This window comes from Scyliorhinus torazame, chromosome X (assembly GCF_047496885.1).
Source record: "Scyliorhinus torazame isolate Kashiwa2021f chromosome X, sScyTor2.1, whole genome shotgun sequence".
Lineage (NCBI taxonomy): Eukaryota > Metazoa > Chordata > Chondrichthyes > Carcharhiniformes > Scyliorhinidae > Scyliorhinus > Scyliorhinus torazame.
In genome coordinates this window covers 7,146,731-7,171,736 of record NC_092738.1, presented here as the reverse complement: position 1 = coordinate 7,171,736, position 25,006 = coordinate 7,146,731, and the positions used below count along the sequence as shown (strand labels likewise).

Sequence of the window (25,006 nt, the reverse complement as noted above, 5' to 3'; positions counted from 1 at the left end):
ACTACTTTTCAAAGGGAAGAAACGGTAGTTACTTTTCCAACTATTTCAAAAAATATCTTTATTGAGAGTTTTGCGTTTTTTCATCGAGTTTGCAAAAAGAATATATATTTACATAGGAATAATCCCCCCCCCCCCCCCTCCTCCCCCTCTGCTATTTAGGTGTTTCATTGGCGCCTTGTTTTGTCTTGTGTATTTACAGGGTTTTACTTGTGTCGGCCCCAACAAAAGAAATAGCAAAGGTGGGAGAGGGAGGCGTTAGTTGTGGGGTGCCTTGCCTACCACAGTTTTTTGTTTCTTTGCGGCCTCTGGTGCTGTTGCTTCCCGGCATTTCTTCTAGTCGTCTTATTGTTGAGGGTGAGGGGATGTTTTTGTCCGATTTTTGCAGGCTGAAGTGCCTATTTTCGAGTTCTTTGGAGGAGAGCCACCTTGCAGGCATCTGCTCAGCACATCCTCGTCACCGGAACCCTTTTCCAACTATGATATCTGAAACTGCACAATTATGGTATAAATAAAATAGCACATGATTACCTTAACTTGTATGATATTTGTAACATTTGCAAAGCTGACTAAAGACTTTATCTGTCAATGCAAACACAAAATATCACACTTGTTTCGTGGGACGATCAATCCCCACTTAAACATAGAACATACAGTGCAGAAGGAGGCCATTCGGCCCATCGAGTCCTCACTTCCACCCTATCCCCAAAACTCAATAACCCCTCCTAACCTTATTGGACACTAAGGGCAATTTAGCATGGCCAATCCACCTAACCTGCACGTCTTTTGACTGTGGGAGGAAACCGGAGCACCCGGAGGAAACCCACGCACACACGGGGAGAACATGGAGACTCCGCACAGACAGTGACCCAGCGGAGAATCGAACCTGGGACCCTGGCGCTGTGAAGCCACACTGCTAGCCACTTGTGCTACCGTGCTGCCCTATTGACTTGGAATAAAACTTGGAATTTTTTTAATTTAATTTCAAAGGATTTCCAACATATCCCAACACCTAAAGGAAAAAACTGCTGTGTTTCATCTAACTGTTGACAGATAGTAATATAAAGTTCTGTTTACAAGCAGAGGCACATATTTTTTTTCCCAGGGAAGCGCTTTGTAATGCAGAAGGCCTGAGCTTCTATACATCAATTGAGGAACTGAAAAATATATGGATCCCATGTTCTATCAAGATGAAACTAACTAAAAATAAAGAGCTGGAAGTCACAAACTGGACTGAAAATGAAGGCGTATGTAACTATTTCTAGGCTTTGATTGCTTGATGTATCTTTTCAAACCTAGATGGATTGATTCTGATATCCACATTTTTAGTGCAGATCTGAAAGGTAATCCAAAATTAAATCAGGTGGTGGTACAGTGGGTTCACAGAATTGTTATGCTGCAGAAGAATGCCATTCAGCCCATCATGTCTGCACCGGATCTCCAAATGAGCATTCTGACTTAGTGCCATTCTCCTGCATTTTCCCCATATCCCCTGCACATTGTTTATATTCAAATAATCATCTCATGCCCTCTTTGTTACAATCCCAGATAGAACATAGAAAAATACAGCACAGAACAGGCCCTTCGGCCCACGATGTTGTGCCAAACTTTTGTCCTCGATTAAGAACAAATTAATCTACACTATATCATTCTACTGAAATCCATGTCCCTATCCAATAGCTGCTTGAAGGTCCCTAATGTTTCCGACTCAACTACTTCCACAGGCAGTGCATTCCATGCCCCCACTACTCTCTGGGTAAAGAACCAACCTCTGATATCCCTCCTATATCTTCCACCATTCACCTTAAATTTATGTCCCCTTGTAATGGTTTGTTCCACCCGGGGAAAAAGTCTCTGACTGTCTACTCTATCTATTCCCCTGATCATCTTATAAACCTCTGTCAAGTCACTCCTCATCCTTCTCCGTTCTGAAAGAGAAGGCCCTAGAATCAAGCCCTGGCTCAGACAACCGTAGTGTTTTACTTTCTTAAGTAAACGTGAAGGAACAGAGTCGCAGGACTGCAATTAAGGGTGGCACAGTGGTTAGCACTGCTACCTCAGCGTTAGGGATCCGGGCTTAATTCCAGCCTCGTTTGACTGCGGAGTTTGCACTTTCTCCCCGTGTCAGCGTGGGTTTCTTCCGGGCGCTCTGGTTTCCTCCCACAGTCCAAAGATGTTCAGGTTAGGTGGATTGACTGTGCTAAATTGCCCAAAAAACGGTTGGCTGTGGATTACTGGGTTATGGGGATAGGGTAGGGGCATGAGCCCAAGTAGGGTGCTCTTTCCAAGAATCGGTGCAGACACGATGGGCCGAATGGCCTCCTACATTGTAGGGATTCTATGATTCATTAAACATGAAAAGTTTGATTAGAATACAATACTCCACACTCCCCTTAGCTTCACAATTGTACGTAGATTTAAAGGATCACACCCCACTCTGAAACCAACTGGCAGATGCCACTCGATTGATCTTTTGTGGATTTCGCCTCCAATTTCCCCCCCCAGATGATTGTCCAACAAGTGTTTCCAAACTCCACTTTCCAAAATGCGTGCTTTTAAAACTTCTTTCAAGCAATGTTTTCCATCAGCTTTGTTTTTCATCAAGAATCCATCTCCAGGTTTTCCAACTGTCCTTTCAAACAACGCTTCATCTCCACGGTTTTAACATGGATCCGCTTCTGGGTTTTCCAACTCTCCTTTAAGGTTCCATTTGTCTTGAATGCTTTTACACAGCCACCATCTACTCTGTGCAGCCACTGAATGCTCACTAATTATTTTCACTAACAATCTCACAAATGATAGTAAGATATCACAAGCTTCTGACGAGCTAACTCTGCATGTCTTCACTGAATAGTTTCTTGGTCTAGTTCCTGTTTCCATTGCCATTTGAGCAGCCTAAGGTGGCTTACTGTTTACTTTGGTCCTGTTCTGCAGCTGAGCTCTTCAGAAGATGAGGAAAACACTTACTTGTATGATCTTGTGGTGACAGTGGCCCACATTTTAGATCCTCGAACTGGTGGCAATCTTGTGGCTCATATTAAGGTTGGGGAAACATATCATCAGCGGAAGGAGGTACAGTATGATTCAGGATTTGGATCCAAACATTTCTTCTATAATTCATACATAGTTTCTACTTAAAATTATGCTGGAATGGAATTGCAAGTAAACTTCTTCCGAACACTCATTCATCCTCCAATCCCTACACCGCCTTAAAATTATAGCTACCAAAAGCTGTAGTCAGGTTTGTTTTTATGGATGGGTATCTCAATTCATGGTGGCTATTTGAAAGAGTCAGGAAGATTTCCTTCCTTTTCTGCCACAATGTTTTTGTCTTCTATACCTACAATGAGAGTGGTCAGTTCTAACCTATTGTAAGTGATGCTGTTAGCACAACTGCCTCATTAGAGGGGGAAAAATCAAGTTTACAAACTGTAAAGCAGTTAAGTACTATAAGATGCATCATTCAAGATCTTGGCAGACTATCAGTTGACCTTGTCTCAAAACAGCTGTCCACTGTCCTTCCAAAACGCTGGACAATGAAAGAATCTTAAAACCTTATGAGAGATTTCAATGAGCAGAGATGGGGGTTGTCAAATGGCAGTTGCCAGTTGTAAAATGTAAGAGAACTGTTCCATTTTTAACGGTCATAATTTGGTATTTGGCAAGGTTTTAGCACTGAACCCCCATCATCACTTCAGACCAATATTTTTTTTTAATTTAATGTTTTTAAAATTATTTCTTTCCTTGGACTCAAGTCTGCATCACTGAGGATATCGGATTCCTGTATTCATTGATTTTGGTTTGATTTGATTTATTGTCACGTACCGAAGTACAGTGAAAAGTATTTTTCTGCGGCCGAGGGAACGTACACCGGAGACAAGAATGACTTGCTAGCATACCCTTTCTGTTGTATATCAATAATATTCTCTGCAATAATTGCACTGTTTTCCTTTGGGTAATTGACACTGCCTTTTGGATTTTGTTCAGGGGTCCCTGGAAATGTGTTGATATATGCCAGGATTTCCCCTACGCAGTAATGTTTGAAAACTGCTGCCTTAATCGAGCATTTAACATGTGTATCTCATGCAGTACATTTATGTTTCAGGGTGTCACTCACAAACAGTGGTATCTGTTTAATGACTTTCTCATAGAACCAGTTGACAAGGTAATAAATTCGAAGTGACTTTATCTTTTTAATGATGGTATTGAAACCATGTTGAGGGGGAAGGAAAGGGAAGGAGGAAGGGCAAATTCTGCTATCCTCTATTTGTAGCAACATTTGAAATTCATTCTTCATGTATGTTTTGCAATTTTCCTTCAGTATAGGTCAGAAAAAATGTTTCTCCATAAGTTATGTAAATATAGATTATAATCGACGTTTTGGCCTTTGCCTCCCTGGTAGCCCGGAGACGGATATGATTAATGTGGAGGGACTCGAAGCTCCCGAGTGCAGAGACCTGGGTTAGTGACGAGGCTGGGTTTCTCAGTCTCGGGAAGATAAAGTTCGCCTTAAGAGGGTCAATGGTCGGGTTCACCCGGAGGTGGCAGCCGTTCGTCGACTTTCTCGGGGAAAATTAAAATGTCAGCAGAAGCAGTATTCCAGGGCGGGGGGGGGGGGGGGGACTGCTGTTTATGGTTGGGGTGTGTGAAGATTGTGATGTGGTGGAAATGTTTATTGTACCATGTTTATGTTGCTGTTATTGTTATTATTATAAAAATTGCAAATACCCTAATAAAAATATTTTAAAACAAAAAATATAGGTTATAATAAATAATGATCCCACCACATACGTTGGTCGTCTAGTCTAATGGAAACAAACTGGCTATATCAATATTACTGCTAAGTGCCACTACAGTAATGACCAACCCATAACTCCACATAGAGTTTCAGGTTGTGGTCACTGCAGGGAAATGGGTGTAGTCAGCAACTTCAACATGCAGAGAAAAGGCCACTCTGTATTAGTCTCTGTATTAGTATACTAGGCATCCCAGTGAGTTTTGCCAGACTAAAGGAATGCAGGTGTGTGCACTGGTCCCATGTATAATTCCCACTATTAATTAGTTGATTGGAAGTGGGAGGGTGAAGGTGTTGAGATTAAAAACGGGGGCCAACAACCTTCCAGACAGAGAGAATCATTGTCAGACATCACCCGACAGGAGGTTACAGAATAATGTTGGCAAAAGGCCTGTTGAGGAGCTCACCTGACACCGCTTAGACAAGAGTGCCAGCACCTGTCATGTGGGAATCTAAAGAGGCAAATTCTTTTAAATGGTAGGCCAGTGAGAATTCTGTTGAAATTGGAATTTATTTAAAATTGGCATTTTATTTTTGCAGTGTGAAGCTGTGCAGTTTGACTTGAGTTGGAAGATTCCCTGTATTCTATATTACGCTAGACGGAATCTGAATTCCAAGTACGACTTAACCAGTAGGTAACATTTATTGAATTATCAAATCATGAATTACGAACTGGAGAACCATAGGATTATCTGGAAGAAACTCAAACTCATTCCACGCTCACAACATTGTTTGGGTAATGCTTTGCATGTTGCAGTTAGCTGGTTGACCCCTAACAAGAGATGTATTAATGTGGCGAGAGAAAGTGGGACTTCCTGCCTGGTAACCATATAATACAGAGATGCTCTATGATGCTTCAGTGATTAATGGCACTGTACAACATAATGCTGAACTGTATAGACCAAAAATATCCCAAGATCTGACACCAATGAGGGAAGCAGAAGGGATTGCTACAAATAACTTCAGCACCTAATAATAATCTTTATTAGTGTCACAAGTAGGCTTACATTAACACTGCAATGACGTTACTGAGAAAAGCCCCTCGTCGCCACATTCCGGTGCCTGTTCGGGTCACAGAGGGAGAATTCAGAATGTCCAATTCACCTAACAGCACGTCTTTCGGGACTTGTGGGAGGAAACCGGAACACCCGGAGGAAATCCACGTAGACACGGGGCGAACGTGCAGACTCCGCACAGACAGTGACCCAAGCCAGGAATCAAACCCGGGTCCTTGGTGCTGCAAAGCAACAGCACCAACCACTGTGCCACCATATGGGCCAAAGTACTAGAAAATCATCTAGGGTCCTCATTGCTGTTGACTAACCTCTCATGAAGAATGACTAATTAGGTGAGGTGTAGGAGGACAGCCAGGACAGCTGTACAATTGTAGTCCAGGATGAGTTGCTAGCTTCAGGGAGAAGGAGAGAAAACTGATGCGGGGTGGGGAGTGAACAGAGACTTCATAACACATGCCAGCAAAGGTAGTGGCACAGTGGTGTACAGTCAGGAGGGAATTGCCCAGTGAGTTCGTAACATCGACTCGAAACCCATGAAGTCTCATGGCATCAGATCAAACATGGACAAGGAAATCTCCTACTGATTACCACATACCCCCTTGCCCCTCAGTCAATAGATCAGTACTCCTTCACGTTGAACGCCACTTGCAGGAAGCACTGAGGGTGACAATGATGCAAAATATGCTCTAGGTGGGGAGTGGCTCAGGAGCATCATCACAGACCAAACTGGCCAAGTCCTAAAGGACATAGCTGCTGACTGGGCCTGTGACAAGCGGTAAGGGAGCCAACAAAAGAACCTGGGTTCGATCCCGGCTCCGGGTCACCGTCCATGTGGAATTTCCACATTCTCCCCATGTCTGCGTGGATCTCACCCCCACAATCCCAAAGATGTGCAGGTTAGGTAGATTGGCCACGCTAATTGTCCTATAATTGGAAAAACAAAAATGATTTGGGTACTCTAAATTTATTTGTTTTTTTAAAAAAGAAGTGCGCATGTTTGCTGATGACTGCATAATGTTTAGCACTGTTCACGACTCCGATAATGAAGCAGTCCAGGTCCAAATGCAGCACGACCTGGGCAATATCCAGGCTTAAACTGAACATGTGGCAAGTAAAATTCATGCTACACGAGTGTCATCACCAACAAGAGAGAATTTAAACATTGCCCCCTGACATTCAATGGCATTACCATCGCTGAATCCCCCACTATTAACATCTTGGGGGTTACCATTGGACCCAGCCATATAAATATCATGGCCACAAGAGCAAGTCAGAGGCTTGGAATCCTGTGGTGAGTAACTCACCTCCTGACTCCCTGAAATCTGTCCACCATCTAGAAGGCACAAGTCGTAGCTTTGGTGGAATACTCTCCACTTGCCTAGATGAGTGCAGCTCCAACAACACAAGAAGCTTGACACCATCCTGTTCGACTGGCAGCCCTTCCACAAATATTGTCTCCCTCCACCAATGACGAACAATGTGGCAAGATGCACTGCTGTGACTCACCAAGGTTCCATAGGCAGCACCTTCCAAACCCACAACCGCTACCATCTAGAAGGACAAGGACAGCAGACTCATGGGAACACGACTATCTGGAGGTTCCCCTCCAAGTCACTCACCATCCCTACTTGTAAACTTCCTTCACTGTCGCTGCGTCAAATTTCTGGAACTCCGTTCCTAACAGCACCCTGGGTGTACCTACACCACAGGGACTCCAGCGGTTCCAGAAGGCAGCTCACCACCACCTTCTCCAGGGCAATTCGGGATGGGCAATAAATGCTGGCCGAGCCAGCGACGCCCACATCCCGTAAATACATTTTTAAAAATGCTTTAAATTAAGGTGCCACCACCACCTTGCATTTGAAGCACGAAGTTTCTCTTTAAAAACTATTTTTCGGTAGTTTTAATTTAATTGCATGACCACTGACAACTATGGGCAGTGTCTGTTGAATTATGAAGTAATTCAGTTTATGGTGTTTCATCTGGCATGTTGTTGGTAAGATAACATAAGTAGGTTGTGTTGCTAACTTTTGCCTTAGTTTAATTGCTCTGTTTTATCACCTTTGCTCTTGAGTCGCCAGGTATCTTTATGATACGCTACGTGGTTCAAGTCCGAGTAATGATCAATAATCCAATACACCGCTTCGTAAGATTTAAATCAAAGCACATTTATTATACACAGTAATCACTACTCATGTACAAATTCTACGTCTAAGCTACTTCTACAGCTAACAGGCCAATACTTAACTTGGAACTGGCCCACAAGGTCAGGGAAACAAATGGCCTTTCGTTCGGGTTCTGAGCCTGCGGGATTCGAAGTTGGTACAGATTGGTAGCTAGGAGCGCCTATCTCGTAGCGAGCGTTGAAGTAAGACTTACTGGATATCGGCGGCGGCTGAACCGGTCACTGTCAAGGGTTGGTTCGGGTTGCTGAGTGACCCGGTCAAGAAGAATGATTTGAACTTGGTCTCTATTCTTATAGTCCCCAAGGGCTTCCCGCCTTTCGGGGCGGACCCTGTACCTGGTTCCAAGTGACTGGACTTTGTCCCAATCACTTGGTTCGATTTTCTCCAATGCTGGAGCGGTTCCCTGATTGATGGGCGGTCCTGAGGTGGTCGTTCACCTCCCTTTGTGTAGGCTTCTGCTGGCGCCGAGGAGTCTGGGTTGGCTTTATGTATCTAAATGTTGCTCATTGTTCCCGGGGATTGCTCATTAATATGCAGACGGCTGGTGTTTTGTTATGCTGATGGTTGCTGGTATCGATCTTGTCTGGCCTTTCCAGAGGTAAATACACACTCAACCTGCAGCTGCTCGTTTGTGTCCTGTTGGCTGACTTTCCCATCAGCCTTTGCCGTTCGCCATTTTAAATCGGGAGTTAGCCAATTTAAATCGGGAGTTAGCCATTTTACCTGGAAACAGTTGTGCTCCTGTTTTTCCACTGTATATTTGGCTCATTCAACTCGCCGCAGACTAATACCGAAAACAGATGAGCATCAGGCAATCAGGATGTGCTACATAAAGAAATAGTATTTTCTTATGTCGCTGCTTGCTTAAAAGGTGCACTGCTGCCTCACGGCGCCGAGGACCCAGGTTCGATCGCGGCCCTGGGTCACTGTCCGTGGGTCACTGTCCATGTGTAGTTTGCACAATGTCTCCGTGTCTGTGTGGGTCTCACCCCCACAACCCAAAAATGTGTAGGGTAGGTCGATTGGCCATGCTAAATTGTCCTTAACTGGAAAAAATTTAAAAACACAAAAAAGTTGCTATTGATTGGAGTTCTCTGCCATCATAGATGGTTTTGAACACTTATTGAAGCATTTTGTTTGTCAACTGTTTAAAAAGGACTGTTTCATTAATGTTTTTTTCTACTTACTCTTCGATCTCCATCTTCTCACCCTGACTTTTTTTAAATCCCTCCTTTATTAATATTACATAGAAAGCCAATTAGCCAAGCAGGTCTATATCGATGACCTGTTTAATGTCTTTTCTGTTGAAACAATAAAGTGGGTCTCTTACCTCTGTGCCTAATTCATTCCATGTGTTCCTCATAATATGCTTTCTCGTTCCAGCCTCCCCGAACAGGCGCCGGAATGTGGCGACTAGGGGCTTTTCACAGTAACTTCATTTGAAGCCTACTTATGACAATAAGCGATTTTAATTTTTCATTTCATGAAATATGCCAGTAATAATTCCAGCTAAATAATAGATATCTATTAAGTGTGTCTCACCCACTTAAATCAACAGTGATATCATTCGAGCAGTGCACGCAATTTGCTGCTCTTCTTCATGTGAGGCAGCCATTTTGTAAGTAACCAGAATGCTGGAGTCCTGAAACCTGGCTGATTTGGTGGTGCTGTTATTTTTGCAATCCTGTTATGACTGCGTTCTATTGTCAATATTTTCAAATTTCCGGTGCATACACTGGCCTGCTGATTACAAGTCGGTTTTATCAGTTATTGAATAATAAAATTATTTTCCCCCTTCAGTAAAGAATCCAATTGAAGCTAGTGTTTTGCTGGCAGAGGCGTCCCTTGCTAGAAAGCAACGAAAATGTCACGCGACTTTCATCCCACTAATGCTGAATGAAATGCCCCAGCCCAGTGATTTAGTGGGTTTGGATGCAGAGTTTGTCACATTGAACCAGGTATGTATTAAACAACTTGAAAAAGGAGTCTATTTTGCAAACATAGAACACAGCACAGTACAGGCCCTTCAGCCCACGATGTTGTGCCGACCATTTATCCTAATCTAAGGTCAACCTAACCTACACCCCTTCAATTTACTGCTGTCCATGTGCCTGTCTAAGAGTCGCTTAAATGTCCCTAATGACTCTGACTCCCCCACCTCTGCTGGCAGTGCATTCCACACACCCACCACTCTCTGTGTAAAGAACCTCTGACATCTCCCCTATACCTTCCTCCAATCACCTTAAAATTATGTCCCCTCGTGACAGCCATTTCCGCCCTGGGGAAAAGTCTCTGGCTGTCCACTCTATCCATGCCTCTCATCACCATGTACACCTCTATCAAGTCACCTCACTGCCTTCTTCGCTCCAGTGAGAAAAGCCCTAGCTCCCTCAACCTTTCTTCATAAGACATGCCCTCCAGTCCAGGCAGCATCCTGGTAAATCTCCTCTGCACCCTCTCCAAAGCATCCACATCCTTCCTATAATGAGACGACCAGAACTGGACACAATATTCCAAGTGTGGTCTAACCAGGGTTTTCTAAAGCTGCAGCAAAACCTCGCGGCTCTTAAACTCAATCCCCCTGTTAATGAAAGCCAACACACCATACACCTTCTTAACAATCCTATCAACCTGGGTGGCAACTTTGAGGGATCTATGTACGTGGACCCCACAATCCCTCTGTTCCTCCACACTTCCAAGAATCCTGCCTTTAACCCTGTATTCAGCATTCAAATTCGACCTTCCAAAATGAATCACTTCACATTTATCAAGGTTGAACTCCATCTGTCACTTCTCAGCCCAGCTCTGCATCCTGTCAATGTCCTGTTGGAACCTGTCTGGGGAAGTGTCTCTCTAAGGTGCAATTTATTTTTTTAATATGATACTGCAATTTTACCTAGAATTATTGCACAACAAATTGACTAATTATCTGCTTTCCCTCATTCCCCTTCTCCAAGTCAGGAAAGTGAGATTAGTGCAGGGAATAAATGACACCAATCTACGATTGGCGAATGAAATAATATGGTCCTTGTCGAAATGTACTTGTGCAATAGTGATAGCCTTTTTTTGTGATTAAGGCACGTTATTTGGGCAGAGTACAAGAGCTTTGGTCCACGTTTAGCCCACGTGATACCTGACCTGTAACTGCTTGATGGTATTGGGTGGCAAATATTCAATTTCTAAACACTTGCGTGTGATAACCCAGCTGCTGGGAAAAGCCTGTATTTTCATTTTTGTGCGACTAAAGTGGACTAGGGAGCATTCTGAAAGAGGGTTAATTGGTTTCCTGGATATGACATCATGGCGTTCCAAGAAATGCCCATGTGGCCTGAGGTTGCCATGGTGATGAACAGCTAGGAAGCAACAGGCAATAGGAAGCAAATTACAGTGGGATTGGCTCTGCCTGTGTTTTCTCTTTGGCAGATGAGAACACTGAGAATTTGTGTAAAGAGCAAACAGGTAAAATTCTCTCCAAATGGAGCAGCTTTCTGTTTGGCAGTCAATGAATAGATCTTGGTGTTGAAATTGGTCTCTGAGAATAGGACAGTGACTATGTGATATACAGTTGGAAAGAGCAGAGAGCTAAAGACAGGATGGCCAACAGATTGTGGATTGGCAAGACCTATTATGCTGTTTGTGTTGCTAAAAACCCATCAGACCATTTAAAGGGGTGGTAGAAGAGAGTCTCAGGGGATAAAGGAGTGGTGCGGGAAAGAGGGATTCCATTTCATGGGGCATTGGCATCAGTACTGGGGCAGGAGGGACCTGTACCGTTGGGACGATCTTCACCTGAACCATTCTGGGACCAGTGTTCTAGCGCATAGGATAAATAGGTTGGTCACAAGGACTTTAAACTAGCAAGTTGGGGGGAAGGGAAGTGTAAAGCTATGGACAGTATAATGGTTAATGGAGATCAAGGCAGCAGGTTACGTGACAGGTTATTATGTAGGGATATGGGTTCAAAGACGAGGAAAATTAGGAGAAAGGGTAAGAGGAAAAATAAATTGCGAAAAGTTACTGATCAAGGTGTTAGGATTCATAACAAAGACATGAAAAACAGCATAAGTGTACTTTACCTGAATGCTCGTAGTATACAAAATAAGGTAAATGAGTTGATGGCGCAAATCATCGTGAATGACTGATTTAGTGGCCATTACTGAAACATGGTTAAAAGATGGTCACGACTGGGAGTTAAATATCCACGGGTATCAGACTATACGAAAGGATAGAATGGACGGTAAGGGCGGTGGTGTAGCTTTGTTGTTTAAGGATGGCATCCGGGCAATAGTAAGGGATGATATTGGTGCTATGGAGGACAAGGTTGAATCAATTTGGGTGGAAATCAGGAATAGTAAGGCGAAAAGGTCACTGATAGGAGTAGTCTCTCGGCCACCAAATAGTAACAGGATGGTAGGGCAGGCAATAAGCAAAGAAATAACGGATGCATGTAGAAATGGTACAGAGGTTATCATGGGAGATTTTAATCTGCATATCGATTGGTTTAACCAGGTTGGTAAAGGCAGCCTTGAGGAGGAGTTTATAGAATGTGCCCGGGATAATTTCCTGGAACAGTATGTAATGGAACCTACAAGGGAACAAGCGGTCCTAGATCTGATCCTGTGTAATGAGGCAGGATTGATTAATGATCTCATAGTTCGGGATCCTCTTGGAAGGAGCGACCACAATATGGTGGAATTTAAAATACAGTTGGAGGACGACAAGGTAAAATCAAACACTCGTGTTTTGTGCTTAAACAAAGGCGATTACAATGGGATGAGAGAAAAACTAGCTACAGTAGACTGGGAGCAAAGACTTCATGGTGAAGCAGTTGAGGAACAGTGGAGAACCTTCCGAGCGATCTTTCACAGTGTTCAGAAAAGGTTCATACCGACAAAAAAGAAAGACGGTAGAAAGGGGAAAAATCGACCGTGGATATCTAAGGAGGTGAGGGAGAGTATCAAATTGAAGGAAAAAACATACAAAGTGGCAACTATTAGTGGGAGACTAGAGGACTGGGAAGTCTTTAGGGGACAACAGAAAGCTACTAAAAAAGCCATAAAGAAGAGTACGGTAGACTATGAAAGTAAACTGGCTCAGAACATAAAAGCAGATAGTAAAAGCTTCTACAAATATATAAGACAAAAAAGAGTGGCGAAGGTAAATATTGGTCCTTTGGAAGATGAGAAGGGAGATTTAATAATAGGAGACGGGGAAATGGCTGAGGAGCTGAACAGGTTTTTTGGGTCAGTCTTCACAGTGGAGGACACAAATAACATGCCAGTGACTGATGGAAATAAAGATATGATAGGTGAGGACCTTGAGATGATTGTAATCACTAAGGAGGCAGTATTGGGCAAGCTAATGGGGCTAAAGGTAGACACGTCTCCTGGCCCTGATGGGATGCATCCCAGAGTGTTAAAAGAGATGGTTAGGGAAATTGTAAACGCACTAGTGATAATTTATCAAAATTCACTAGACTCTGGGGTGGTCCCAGAGGATTGGAAAGTAGCAAACGTGACACCACTGTTTAAAAAAGGAGGTCGGCAGAAAGCGGGTAATTATAGGCCGGTAAGCTTAACTTCGGTTGTAGGGAAATAGCGGGGCACCTGGAGGGAAATTGTCCCATTGGGCAGACGCAGCATGGGTTCACAAAGGGTAGGTCGTGTCTGACTAATTTGGTAGAATTTTTTGAGGACGTTACCAGTGCAGTAGATAACGGGGAGCTAATGGATGTGGTATATCTGGATTTCCAGAAAGCTTTTGACAAGGTGCCACACAAAAGGTTGCTGCATAAACTAAAGATGCATGGCATTGAGGGTAAAGTGGTAGCATGGGTAGAGGATTGGTTAACTAACAGAAAGCAGAGAGTGGGGATAAATGGGTGTTTCTCTGGTTGGCAACCTGTAACTAGTGGGGTCCCTCAAGGATCAGTGTTGGGCCCGCAGTTGTTCACAATTTACATAGACGATTTGGAGTTGGGGACCAAGTGCAATGTGTCAAAGTTTGCAGACGACACTAAGATGAGTGGTAAAGCAAAAAGTGCAGAGGATACCGGAAGTCTGCAGAAGGATTTGGATAGGTTAGGTGAATGGGCTAGGGTCTGGCAGATGGAATTCAATGTTGCCAAGTGTGAGGCTATCCATTTTGGGAGGAATAATAGCAGAATGGATTATTATTTAAACGGTAAGATGTTAAAACATGCTGCTGTGCAGAGGGACCTGGGTGTGCTGGTGCACGAGTCGCAAAAAGTTGGTGTGCAGGTGCAACAGGTGATTAAGAAGGCTAATCGAGTTTTGTCTTTCATTTCTAGAGGAATGGAGTTCAAGACTAGGGAGGTTATGCTGCAATTGTATAGGGTGTTGGTGAGGCTACATCTGGAGTATTGTGTTCAGTTTTGGTCTCCTTACCTGAGAAAGGACATATTGGCACTGGAGGGAGTGCAGAGGAGATTCACTAGGTTGATCCCAGAGTTGAGGGGATTAGATTACGACGAGAGGTTGAGTAGACTGGGACTGTACTCATTGGAGTTTAGAAGGATGCGGGGGGATCTTATTGAAACATATAAAATTATGAAGGGAATAGATAGGATAGATGCGGGCAGGTTGTTTCCACTGGTCGGGGAAAGCAGAACTAGGGGGCATAGCCTCAAAATAAGGGGAAGTAGATTTAGGACGGAGTGTAGGAGGAACTTCTTCACCCAAAGGATTGTGAATCTCTGGAATTCCTTGCCCAGTGAAGCAGTTGAGGCTCCTTCTTTAAACGTTTTTAAGAAAAAGATAGATACCTTTCTAAAGAATAAAGGGATTCGGGGATATGGTGTACGGGCCGGAGAGTGGAGCTGAGGCCACAAAGATCAGCCCTGATCTCATTGAATGGTGGAGCAGGCTCGAGGGGCCAGATGGCCTACTCCTGTTCCTAGTTCTTATGTTCTTATGATTCTATGCTATCAGGACTATTGTGAACAGAGTGAGTGGGGTTCATAGGCAAACGCCTTGTCCATGGTAACCGTGTCCGGGGTTGTCAGATGGAACGCAGCTGCTGGTGAATGTGACTTGAGGGCCGAAGCGATTGAGTGGCAAGTGAGAGACCCTATATAGCAGAGGTTCCGTTGGAAAGACTGCGAGATTTGATTGGATTGGGTTATTGTCACGTGTACCGGGGTACAGTGAAAAGTATTGTTCTGCGTGCAGCTCAGACAGATCATTCCGTACATGAAAAGAAAAGTCATAATAGGGCAGACATAAAATACACAATGTAAATACATGGACACAGGCATACAAGAGTGTTGTACTACTCCGTAGAGAAGATATGTGAAGAAATCAGATCAGTCCATAAGAGGGTCGTTTAGGAGTCTGGTAAAAGCGGGAAAGAAGCTGTTTTTGAATCTGTTAGTGCGTGTTTTCAGACTTTTGTATCTCCTGCCCAATGGAAGAAGTTGGAAGAATGAGTAAGCCGGGTGGGAGGGGGTCTTTGATTATGCTGCCCGCTTTCCCCAGGCAGCGGGAGGTGTAGATAGAGTCAATATAGATTGTAGATGTTGCACATTTGTGTGGGAAGTGATGCGAGTACTTTTAACTACGTAACCTGTATCTTTGATGTATCAACTATTTAAAGTACAATTTACCTCTGTTAAAGTATCCTTCGTCTATTAATTAATGATTGAATTATATTGATTTTAGCCACTTGGTAATACAGAACTTTGTTGTACAAAGAGACGAGATGGTGAAGCTTTTCGTCTTGCCTTCAAAACAAATGCAAGAATGCCAAATTTCAAAGGAAATAATTTCTACTGCATGGAGAAAGGGTACTGATTAGAACCGTAGAATTCCTACAGTGCAGAAGGGGGCCATTCGGCCCATCGGGTCTGCACCAACCCTCTGAAAGAGCACCTTACTTTGGCCTACGCCCTATCCCCGTAACCTAACCTGTACGGCCCTGGACACGTAGGGGTAATTGATCATGGCCAATCCACCTAACCTACACATCTTTGGACTGGGAGGAAACTGGAGCACCCGGAGCAAACCCATGGAGAGAAAGTGCAAACTCCACACAGTCACCGAAAACCGGGACTGAACCCGGGTCCCTGGCGATGTGAGGCAGCAGTGCTTACCACCGTGCCGATCGAGATGTTGTTCCCCCATGCTTTTGTTTATTTGAAAAGGTGCATTGCCTGGCTATATTTGTTTTGCCTACCGAGGACAGGTCCCTGCATATGAATATATAAATCTTCGAGCAAACATAAATGATCTACATTGCGAACCCAGCTGATCATCTTAGGAATAGGAGAAGGTCATTCGGCCTGTTGAGCATGCTCCACGATTCAATTTGATCATCCACCTCAATGCCACTTTCCCAGAGTATCCCCATATCCCTTGATGTCATTGGTCTCCAGAAATCTATCGAGCTCTATCTTGAACATGCTCAATGATTGAGCTTCCACAGCTCTCTGTGGTAGAAAATTAGAAGATCCACCACCCTCTAAGTGAAGAAATTCCTCCTCGTTTTAGTCTGAAAGGGTCTACCCCTTTTCCTGAAATTATGACCCCTGGCTTTAAACTCACCAGCCTGCCATGCCTTGGAAGAATTTTCTAAGTTTCCATGAAGTCACCCCTGATTCTTAGAAACTCTTAAGAAATATAGACCCAGTCTCTTCAATCCCTCCTCTTAAAACAATCCCACCATCCCAGGGATTAATCTGGTGAACCTCTACTGCACTCCTTCAATGGCAAGTATATTGTCCTTTCGGTAAGGACACCAAAGCTTTGCACAATACTCCGGGTGAGGTTTTACCAAAGCTCTGTAGAACTGCAGCAAGAGATCTTTTTTTTTTAAGATATATTTTATTCAAGATTTTTTGGCCAAACATAACAGTACATAGTGTTTCCTTTATACATCAATAAAACAATATAAATAACAATGGCCAGTTTTAAACAAATAAATAAATAATATATGAACAAAAACAAAACTAAATGGCAACTGCCTTGTCCACGATAAATACTCTCCAAAAATACAATCCAACAATCCAATATACAATTACATATACCAAATACCTATGCATATACAATAACATCCCTGAGAGTCCTTCTGATTCCTCCTCTCTCCCGCCCCCCCCCCCCCCCCCCCCCCCCCCGGGTTGCTGCTGCTGTCTTCTTCTTTTCCATTCCCTCTATCTTTCTGTGAGGTATTCGACGAACGGTTGCCACCGCCTGGTGAACCCTTGAGCCGACCCCCTTAGAACTAACTTAATCCGTTCCAACTTTATAAACCCTACCATGTCATTTATCCAGGTCTCCACACCCGGGGGCTTGGCTTCCTTCCACATTAACAATATCCTGCGCCGGGCTACTAGGGACGCAAAGGCCAAAACATCAGCCTCTTTCGCCTCCTGCACTCCCGGCTCTTCTGCAACCCCAAATATAGGCAGCCCCCAGCTTGGTTCGACCTGGACCCCCACCACCTTCGAAAGCACCTTTGCCACCCCCACCCAAAACCCCTGTAGTGCCGGGCATGACCAGAACATGTGGGTATGATTCGCTGGGCTTCTCGAGCATCTCGCACACCTATCCTCTACTCCAAAAAATTTACTGAGCCGTGCTCCAGTCATATGCGCCCTGTGTAACACCTTAAATTGTATCAGGCTTAGCCTGGCACACGAGGACGATGAGTTTACCCTACTTAGGGCATCAGCCCACAGCCCCTCCTCAATCTCCTCCCCCAGCTCTTCTTCCCATTTCCCTTTCAGCTCATCTACCATGATCTCCCCCTCGTCCCTCATTTCCCTATATATGTCTGACACCTTACCGTCCCCCACCCATGTCTCTGAGATCACTATCCTGCACCTCCTGCATCGGGAGCTGCGGGAATTCCCTCACCTGTTGCCTCGCAAAAGCCCTCAGTTGCATATACCGAAATGCATTCCCTTGGGGCAACCCATATTTTTCCGTCAGCGCTCCCAGACTCGCAAACGTCCCATCTACGAACAGATCTCTCAATTGTGTTACCCCTACTCTTTGACATGCTCCAAATCCCCCATCCATTCTCCCCGGAACAAACCTATGGTTATTTCTTATCGGGGACCGCACCGAGGCTCCCGTCTTTCCCCTATGCCGTCTCCACTGCCCCCAAATTTTCAGTGTAGCCACCACCACCGGGCTTGTGGTGTATTTCTTCGGTGAGAACGGCAACGGCGCCGTCACCATAGCTTGTAGGCTAGTCCCCCTGCAGGACGCCCTCTCCAATCTCTTCCACGCCGCTCCCTCCTCTTCTCCCATCCACTTACACACCATTGAGATATTGGCTGCCCAGTAGTACTCACTTAGGCTCGGTAGTGCCAGCCGCCCCCTATCCCTACTACGCTGCAAAAATCCCCTCCTCACTCTCGGGGTCTTCCCGGCCCACACAAAACTCATAATACTCTTCTCAATTCTTTTTAAAAAAGCCTTCGTGACCACCACTGGGAGGCACTGAAACACAAAAAGGAATCTCGGGAGGACCACCATTTTAACCGCCTGCACCCTCCCTGCCAGTGACAGGGACACCATGTCCCATCTCTTAAAGTCCTCCTCCATCTGTTCCACCAACCGCGTTAAATTTAGCCTATGCAATGTACCCCAATTCTTGGCTATCTGGATCCCCAAGTACCGAAAGTCCCTTGTTACCTTCCTCAACGGTAAGTCCTCTATTTCTCTGCTCTGCTCCCCTGGATGCACCACAAACAACTCACTTTTCCCCATGTTCAATTTATACCCTGAAAAAACTCCAAACTCCCCAAGTATCCGCATTATCTCTGGCATCCCCTCCGCCGGGTCCGCCACGTATAGTAGCAAATCATCCGCATACAGAGATACCCGGTGTTCTTCTCCTCCCCTGAGTACTCCCCTCCACTTCCTGGAACCCCTCAATGCTATTGCCAGGGGCTCAATCGCCAGTGCAAACAATAATGGGGACAGAGGACATCCCTGCCTCGTCCCTCTATGGAGCCGAAAATATTCAGACCCCCGTCCATTCGTGACTACGCTCGCCATCGGGGCCCTATACAGCAGCTGCACCCATCTAATATACCCCTCTCCAAAACCAAATCTCCTCAACACCTTCCCACAAATAATCCCACTCCACTCTATCAAATGCTTTCTCGGCATCCATCGCCACCACTATCTCCGCTTCCCCCTCTGGTGGGGGCATCATCATTACCCCTAGCAGCCTCCGTATATTCGTATTCAGCTGTCTCCCCTTCACAAACCCAGTTTGGTCCTCATGGACCACCCCCGGGACACAATCCTCTATCCTCATTGCCATTACTTTGGCCAGAATCTTAGCGTCCACGTTCAGGAGGGAAATAGGCCTATAGGACCCGCATTGCAGCGGGTCTTTTTCCTTCTTTAGGAGGAGCGATATCTTGGCCTCTTTATCGGCCCATTCAGCCCTCTCACATTCCATGTGATCAGCCGGGTTGGGGAGCTCTTTACCCCCCCCCCCTTGTCGACTAGCCATCCCCTTTTTTTAACCAGCTCCTCACCCGGTTCCCACGTAGCTGTGTCCCCCCCAGGTGGCGCCCCCCGCCCACCCCACCCCATACCTGCTCCCCCTTCTCACCAGCAGCAGCAACCCAGTTAACCCACCCCCCACCCCCCCCGCTAGATCCCCCACTAGCGTAATTGCACCCCCCATGGTGCTCCCAGAAGTCAGCAAACTCTGGCCGACCTCGGCTTCCCCCGTGACCTCGGCTCGCACTGTGCGACGCTTCCCTGTTCCCGCCATAATTATCATAGCGCGGGAACAAAGCCCGCGCTTCCCTTTTGGCCCCGCCCCCAATGGCCGACGCCCCCAGCTCTTCCACCTCCCTCCCTCCCTCCCCCACAACAAGGGGAAGAGAGAAAAGTTGCCGGGTCGCAGGATTAACAACTTAAAAATCATCTCTCCTCTCCCCCTTTTCCCCCCCTCTTCGCCCCCCATATTCGCCCCACCACTTTGTCTCAAACGTTCTTTTTTTTTATATAACCCACTTATTCCAATTTCTCTTCGACAATAAATGTCCATGCCTCATCCGCCGTTTCAAAGTAGTGGTGTTTCCCTTGATGTGTGACCCACAGTCTTGCCGGCTGCAGCATTCCAAATTTGACCTTCCTTTTATGAAGCACCGCCTTGGCCCGATTAAATCTCGCCCTCCTTCTCGCCACCTCCGCACTCCAATCCTGATATACGCGGATCACCGCGTTCTCCCACCTACTGCTCCGAGTTTTCTTTGCCCATCTGAGGACCATCTCTCTGTCCTTATATCGGAGAAATCTCACCACTATGGCTCGGGGAATTTCTCCAGCCCTCGGTCTTCGCGCCATAACTCGATAGGCTCCCTCCACCTCCAGCGGACCCGTCGGGGCCTCCGATCCCATTAACGAGTGCAGCATCGTGCTCACATATGCCCCGACGTCCGCCCCCTCTGCACCCTCGGGAAGACCAAGAATCCTTAAATTCTTCCTCCTCGCATTATTCTCCAGCACCTCCAGCCTTTCCACACACCTTTTATGGTGTGCCTCGTGCATCTCCGTCTTCACCACCAGGCCCTGTATATCGTCCTCGTTCTCGGCAGCCTTTGCCTTCACGACCCTAAGCTCCTGCTCCTGGGTCTTTTGCTCATCCTTTAGCCCTTCAATCGCCTGTAATATCGGGGCCAACAGCGCCTTCTTCATCTCCTTTTTAAGTTCTTCCACGCAGCGCTTCAAGAACTCGTGTTGTTCAGGGCCCCGTATTAAACTGCCACCTTATAGAACAGAGAACATAGAACAATACAGCGCAGTACAGGCCCTTCGGCCCACGATGTTGCACCGAAACAAAAGCCATCTAACCTACACTATACCATTATCATCCATATGTTTATCCAATAAACTTTTAAATGCCCTCAATGTTGGCGAGTTCACTACTGTAGCAGGTAGGGCATTCCACGGCCTCACTACTCTTTGCGTAAAGAACCTACCCCTGACCTCTGTCCTATATCTATTACCCCTCAGTTTAAGGCTATGTCCCCTCGTGCTAGCCATTTCCATCCGCGGGAGAAGGCTCTCACTGTCCACCCTATCTATCCCTCTGATCATTTTGTATGCCTCTATTAAGTCTCCTCTTAACCTTCTTCTCTCTAACGAAAACAACCTCAAGTCCATCAGCCTTTCCTCATAAGATTTTCCCTCCATACCAGGCAACATCCTGGTAAATCTCCTCTGCACCCGTTCCAAAGCCTCCACGTCCTTCCTATAATGCGGTGACCAGAACTGTACGCAATACTCCAAATGCGGCCGTACCAGAGTTCTGTACAGCTGCAACATGACCTCCTGACTCCGGAACTCAATCCCTCTACCAATAAAGGCCAACACTCCATAGGCCTTCTTCACCACCCTATCAACCTGGGTGGCAACTTTCAGGGATCTCTGTACATGGACACCTAGATCCCTCTGCTCATCCACACTTTCAAGAACTTTTCCATTAGCCAAATATTCCACATTCCTGTTTTTCCTTCCAAAGTGAATCACCTCACACTTCTCTACATTAAACTCCATTTGCCACCTCTCAGCCCAGCACTGCAGCTTATCTATATCCCTCTGTAACCTGCTACTTCCTTCCACACTATCGACAACACCACCGACTTTAGTATCGTCTGCAAATTTACTCACCCACCCTTCTGCGCCTTCCTCTAGGTCATTGATAAAAATGACAAACAGCAACGGCCCCAGAACAGATCCTTGTGGTACTCCACTTGTGACAGAACTCCATTCTGAACATTTCCCATCAACCACCACCCTCTGTCTTTCAGCTAGCCAATTTCTGATCCACATCTCTAAATCACCCTCAATCCCCAGCCTCCGTATTTTCTGCAATAGCCTACCGTGGGGAACCTTATCAAACGCTTTGCTGAAATCCATATACACCACATCAACTGCTCTACCCTCGTCTACCTGTTCAGTCACCTTCTCAAAGAACTCGATAAGGTTTGTGAGGCATGACCTACCCTTCACAAAGCCATGCTGACTATCCCTGATCATATTATTCCTATCTAGATGATTATAAATCTTGTCTCTTATAATCCCCTCCAAGACTTTACCCACTACAGACGTGAGGCTCACCGGTCTATAGTTGCCGGGGTTGTCTCTGCTCCCCTTTTTGAACAAAGGGACCACATTTGCTATCCTCCAGTCCTCTGGCACTATTCCTGTATCCAATGATGACATAAAAATCAAAGCCAATGGTCCAGCATCTTCCAACGCCATCTTAGTTTTTGCTTGCCTTCCTTGCCGCTACTCTAAAGGATCCACCGCAATCCGGCCACTTTCCTCTCCTTTTTCCATCCGTGTCCAGGGGGGATTCCCTTCTGGTTTACCGCACAGTGCTTTTAGCCGTTAAAATTGCCGTTGGGGCTCTCATTAAGAGCCCAAAAGTCCGTTCCACCGGGAGCTGCCGAAACGTGCGACTTAGCTGGTCATCGGCGCACCCGGAAGTCAGCAAGAGATCTTTACTCCTATACTCAAATCCCCTCGCACTGAAGGCCAACATATAATTTGTTTCCCTAACTGCTTGCTGCAGCTATGTGCTAGCTTTTAGCGGCTCATGAACAAGGACACCAGATCCCTTTGGACACCCGCACTTCCCAACTTCTCACTATTTGTGAAATGCTCTGCTGCTTTGTTTTCTTTCTATCAAAGTGAATAACTTTGCATTAATTCACATTATATTCCATCTGCCATGCTCTAGCCCATTTATTTAGCCTCCCCTTGCATCCTCCTCACTACTCCCACACAGTTTGGTGTCATAAGCAAATTTAGAAATCTAACAATTGGTCCCCGCATCCAAATCATTTATATTGATGGTAAACGGCTGTGGCCCTAGTATGGATACTTGCAGTACCTACTAGTTGCGGTTAGTGAGCTCAGCTGGCTAGACAGCTGGTTTGTGATGCAGAGCAATGCCAGCAGCACAGATTCAATTCCCGTCCTGCCTGAGGTTATTCATGAAGGGCCCTACCTTCTCAACCGTGCCCATCGCCTAAGATGTGGTGAACCTCAGCTTAAATCACCACCAGTCAACTCAAAGGAGCAGCCTCTGGGACTGTGGTAACATTTCCATTTTAGAGCATAGAACATACAGTGCAGAAGGAGGCCATTCGGCCCATCGAGTCTGCACCAACCCACATTAAGCCCTCACTTCCACCCTATCCCCGTAACCCAAAAATCCCTCCTAACCTTTTTTGGACACTGAGGGCAATTTAGCATGGCCAATCCATCTAACCTGCACGTCTTTGGACTGTGGGAGGAAACCGGAGCACCCGGAGGAAACCCACGAAGACACTGGGAGAATGTGCAGACTCCGCACAGACAGTGACCCAGCGGGGAATCGAACCTGAGACCCTGGCGCTGTGAAGCCGCAGTGCTATCCACTTGTGCTATCGTGCTGGTTCCATAGCTCAGTGGAGAGAGCAGTGACCTTTAAACCAGTGGTCGTGAATCCAATTCTCATTGTGGCCCATGGTTAAGCTTTTTCCTATGGTACAACGTTAGGTAGAATGTAAGCTGTGGAGAGGACGCAACAAACTACCATCCTGAGAATGATCAGTTTATTTCTTCTCTCTGCTTTCTGTCTGTTAAGCAATTCTCAATCCAGACTAGTACGTTTCCCTAATTCCAGACGCTCTCATTTTAATTACTAACCTCCTGTGTGGGACCTTCTCAAAAAGCCTCCTGAAAATCCAAATCCACTGGCTTTCCTTTATGCTGCAAATAACATCCTCAAAAAAAAAAATTACAGCAAGTTTTTCAAACATGATTTCCCTTTCATAAATCCATCTTGACTCTGCCCAATTCTAAATGTCCAGTTATCACATCGTAAATAATATATTCTCACATCTTCCCTACTACTGATATCAAAATAACAGGTCTGTAGTTCTCCATTCTCCCACTTCCTGCTCAAATCGTGGGGTTACATTTGCTATTTTCCAGTCTGCAGGAATGTTGAAAGACAACCACCAATGCATCCACTATCTCTCCAGCCACCTCCTTCAACACTAGATCTTAAATTAGATGTCAGTGTAATTCTTAACGTACTCAGAATTGCTAAGCACATGTTGTCCAATCACAGAATCACGTATCACGTCTAATGTTCGACATTGGGCGGGATTCTCCGGTCCGCCGTCGCGTGTTTCTCGGCGGTGCTCTGTTCGCTGGTGGTAGGATTCTCTCTTCCTGCCGCTTTTCAACGGGATTTTTCCCATTGAAGCGCCCCACAGCGCCGGGAAATCCGCAGGCGAGGATACGCTGCCAACAGGAAAAAGGAATCCCACCGGCCAGAGAATTCTGGCCATTGTGATCTGGGTTTTGCATGCACGGCCTCTTTATTGCAAACAGTAACAGGGATGTGCTGTTTGATGCAATCTGTCAATCATTGGAACATACGGCCTACATATCGGACCAGCACTGAAATTCCTATAGCACATTATCATTTGTGTGGTAAGCAGAATGTCTTTTTGACTTGAACATCCTGAGAATGGAAAAAGCACTTGTGTTGCCACTGCATAGTCACAGCAAAAAATGACTAGCTTCGTCTGGGATGGCGGGACTGATGTATGAGGAGAGATTGAGTCGGTTAGGATTACATTCGCTGGAGTTCAGAAGAATGAGGGTGAGATCTGATAGAAAACTATAGAACATAGAACAATACAGCGCAGTACAGGCCCTTCGGCCCACGATGTTGCACCGAAACAAAAGCCATCTAACCTACACTATGCCATTATCATCCATATGTTTATCCAATAAACTTTTAAATGCCCTCAATGTTGGCGAGTTCACTACTGTAGCAGGTAGGGCATTCCACGGCCTCACTACTCTTTGCCTAAAGAACCTACCTCTGACCTCTGTCCTATATCTATTACCCCTCAGTTTAAAGCTATGTCCCCTCGTGCCAGCCATTTCCATCCGCGGGAGAAGGCTCTCACTGTCCACCCTATCTAACCCCCTGATCATTTTGTATACCTCTAT

General features: G+C 45.6%; 1 protein-coding gene across 3 annotated transcripts in view; it reads left to right on the top strand.

Moving 5' to 3' along the window:
- The window catches only part of pan2 (poly(A) specific ribonuclease subunit PAN2), a 231,809-nt gene that overhangs the window by 82,431 nt on the left and 124,372 nt on the right, over positions 1–25,006 (top strand). For all 3 annotated transcript variants that reach the window (XM_072494068.1, XM_072494070.1, XM_072494069.1), the window contains exons 17-21: positions 1,103–1,244; positions 2,932–3,069; positions 4,103–4,162; positions 5,333–5,423; positions 9,795–9,952. In XM_072494068.1, the coding sequence (XP_072350169.1) occupies positions 1,103–1,244; positions 2,932–3,069; positions 4,103–4,162; positions 5,333–5,423; positions 9,795–9,952 (589 nt within the window). The remainder of the gene's footprint in view (positions 1–1,102; positions 1,245–2,931; positions 3,070–4,102; positions 4,163–5,332; positions 5,424–9,794; positions 9,953–25,006) is intronic.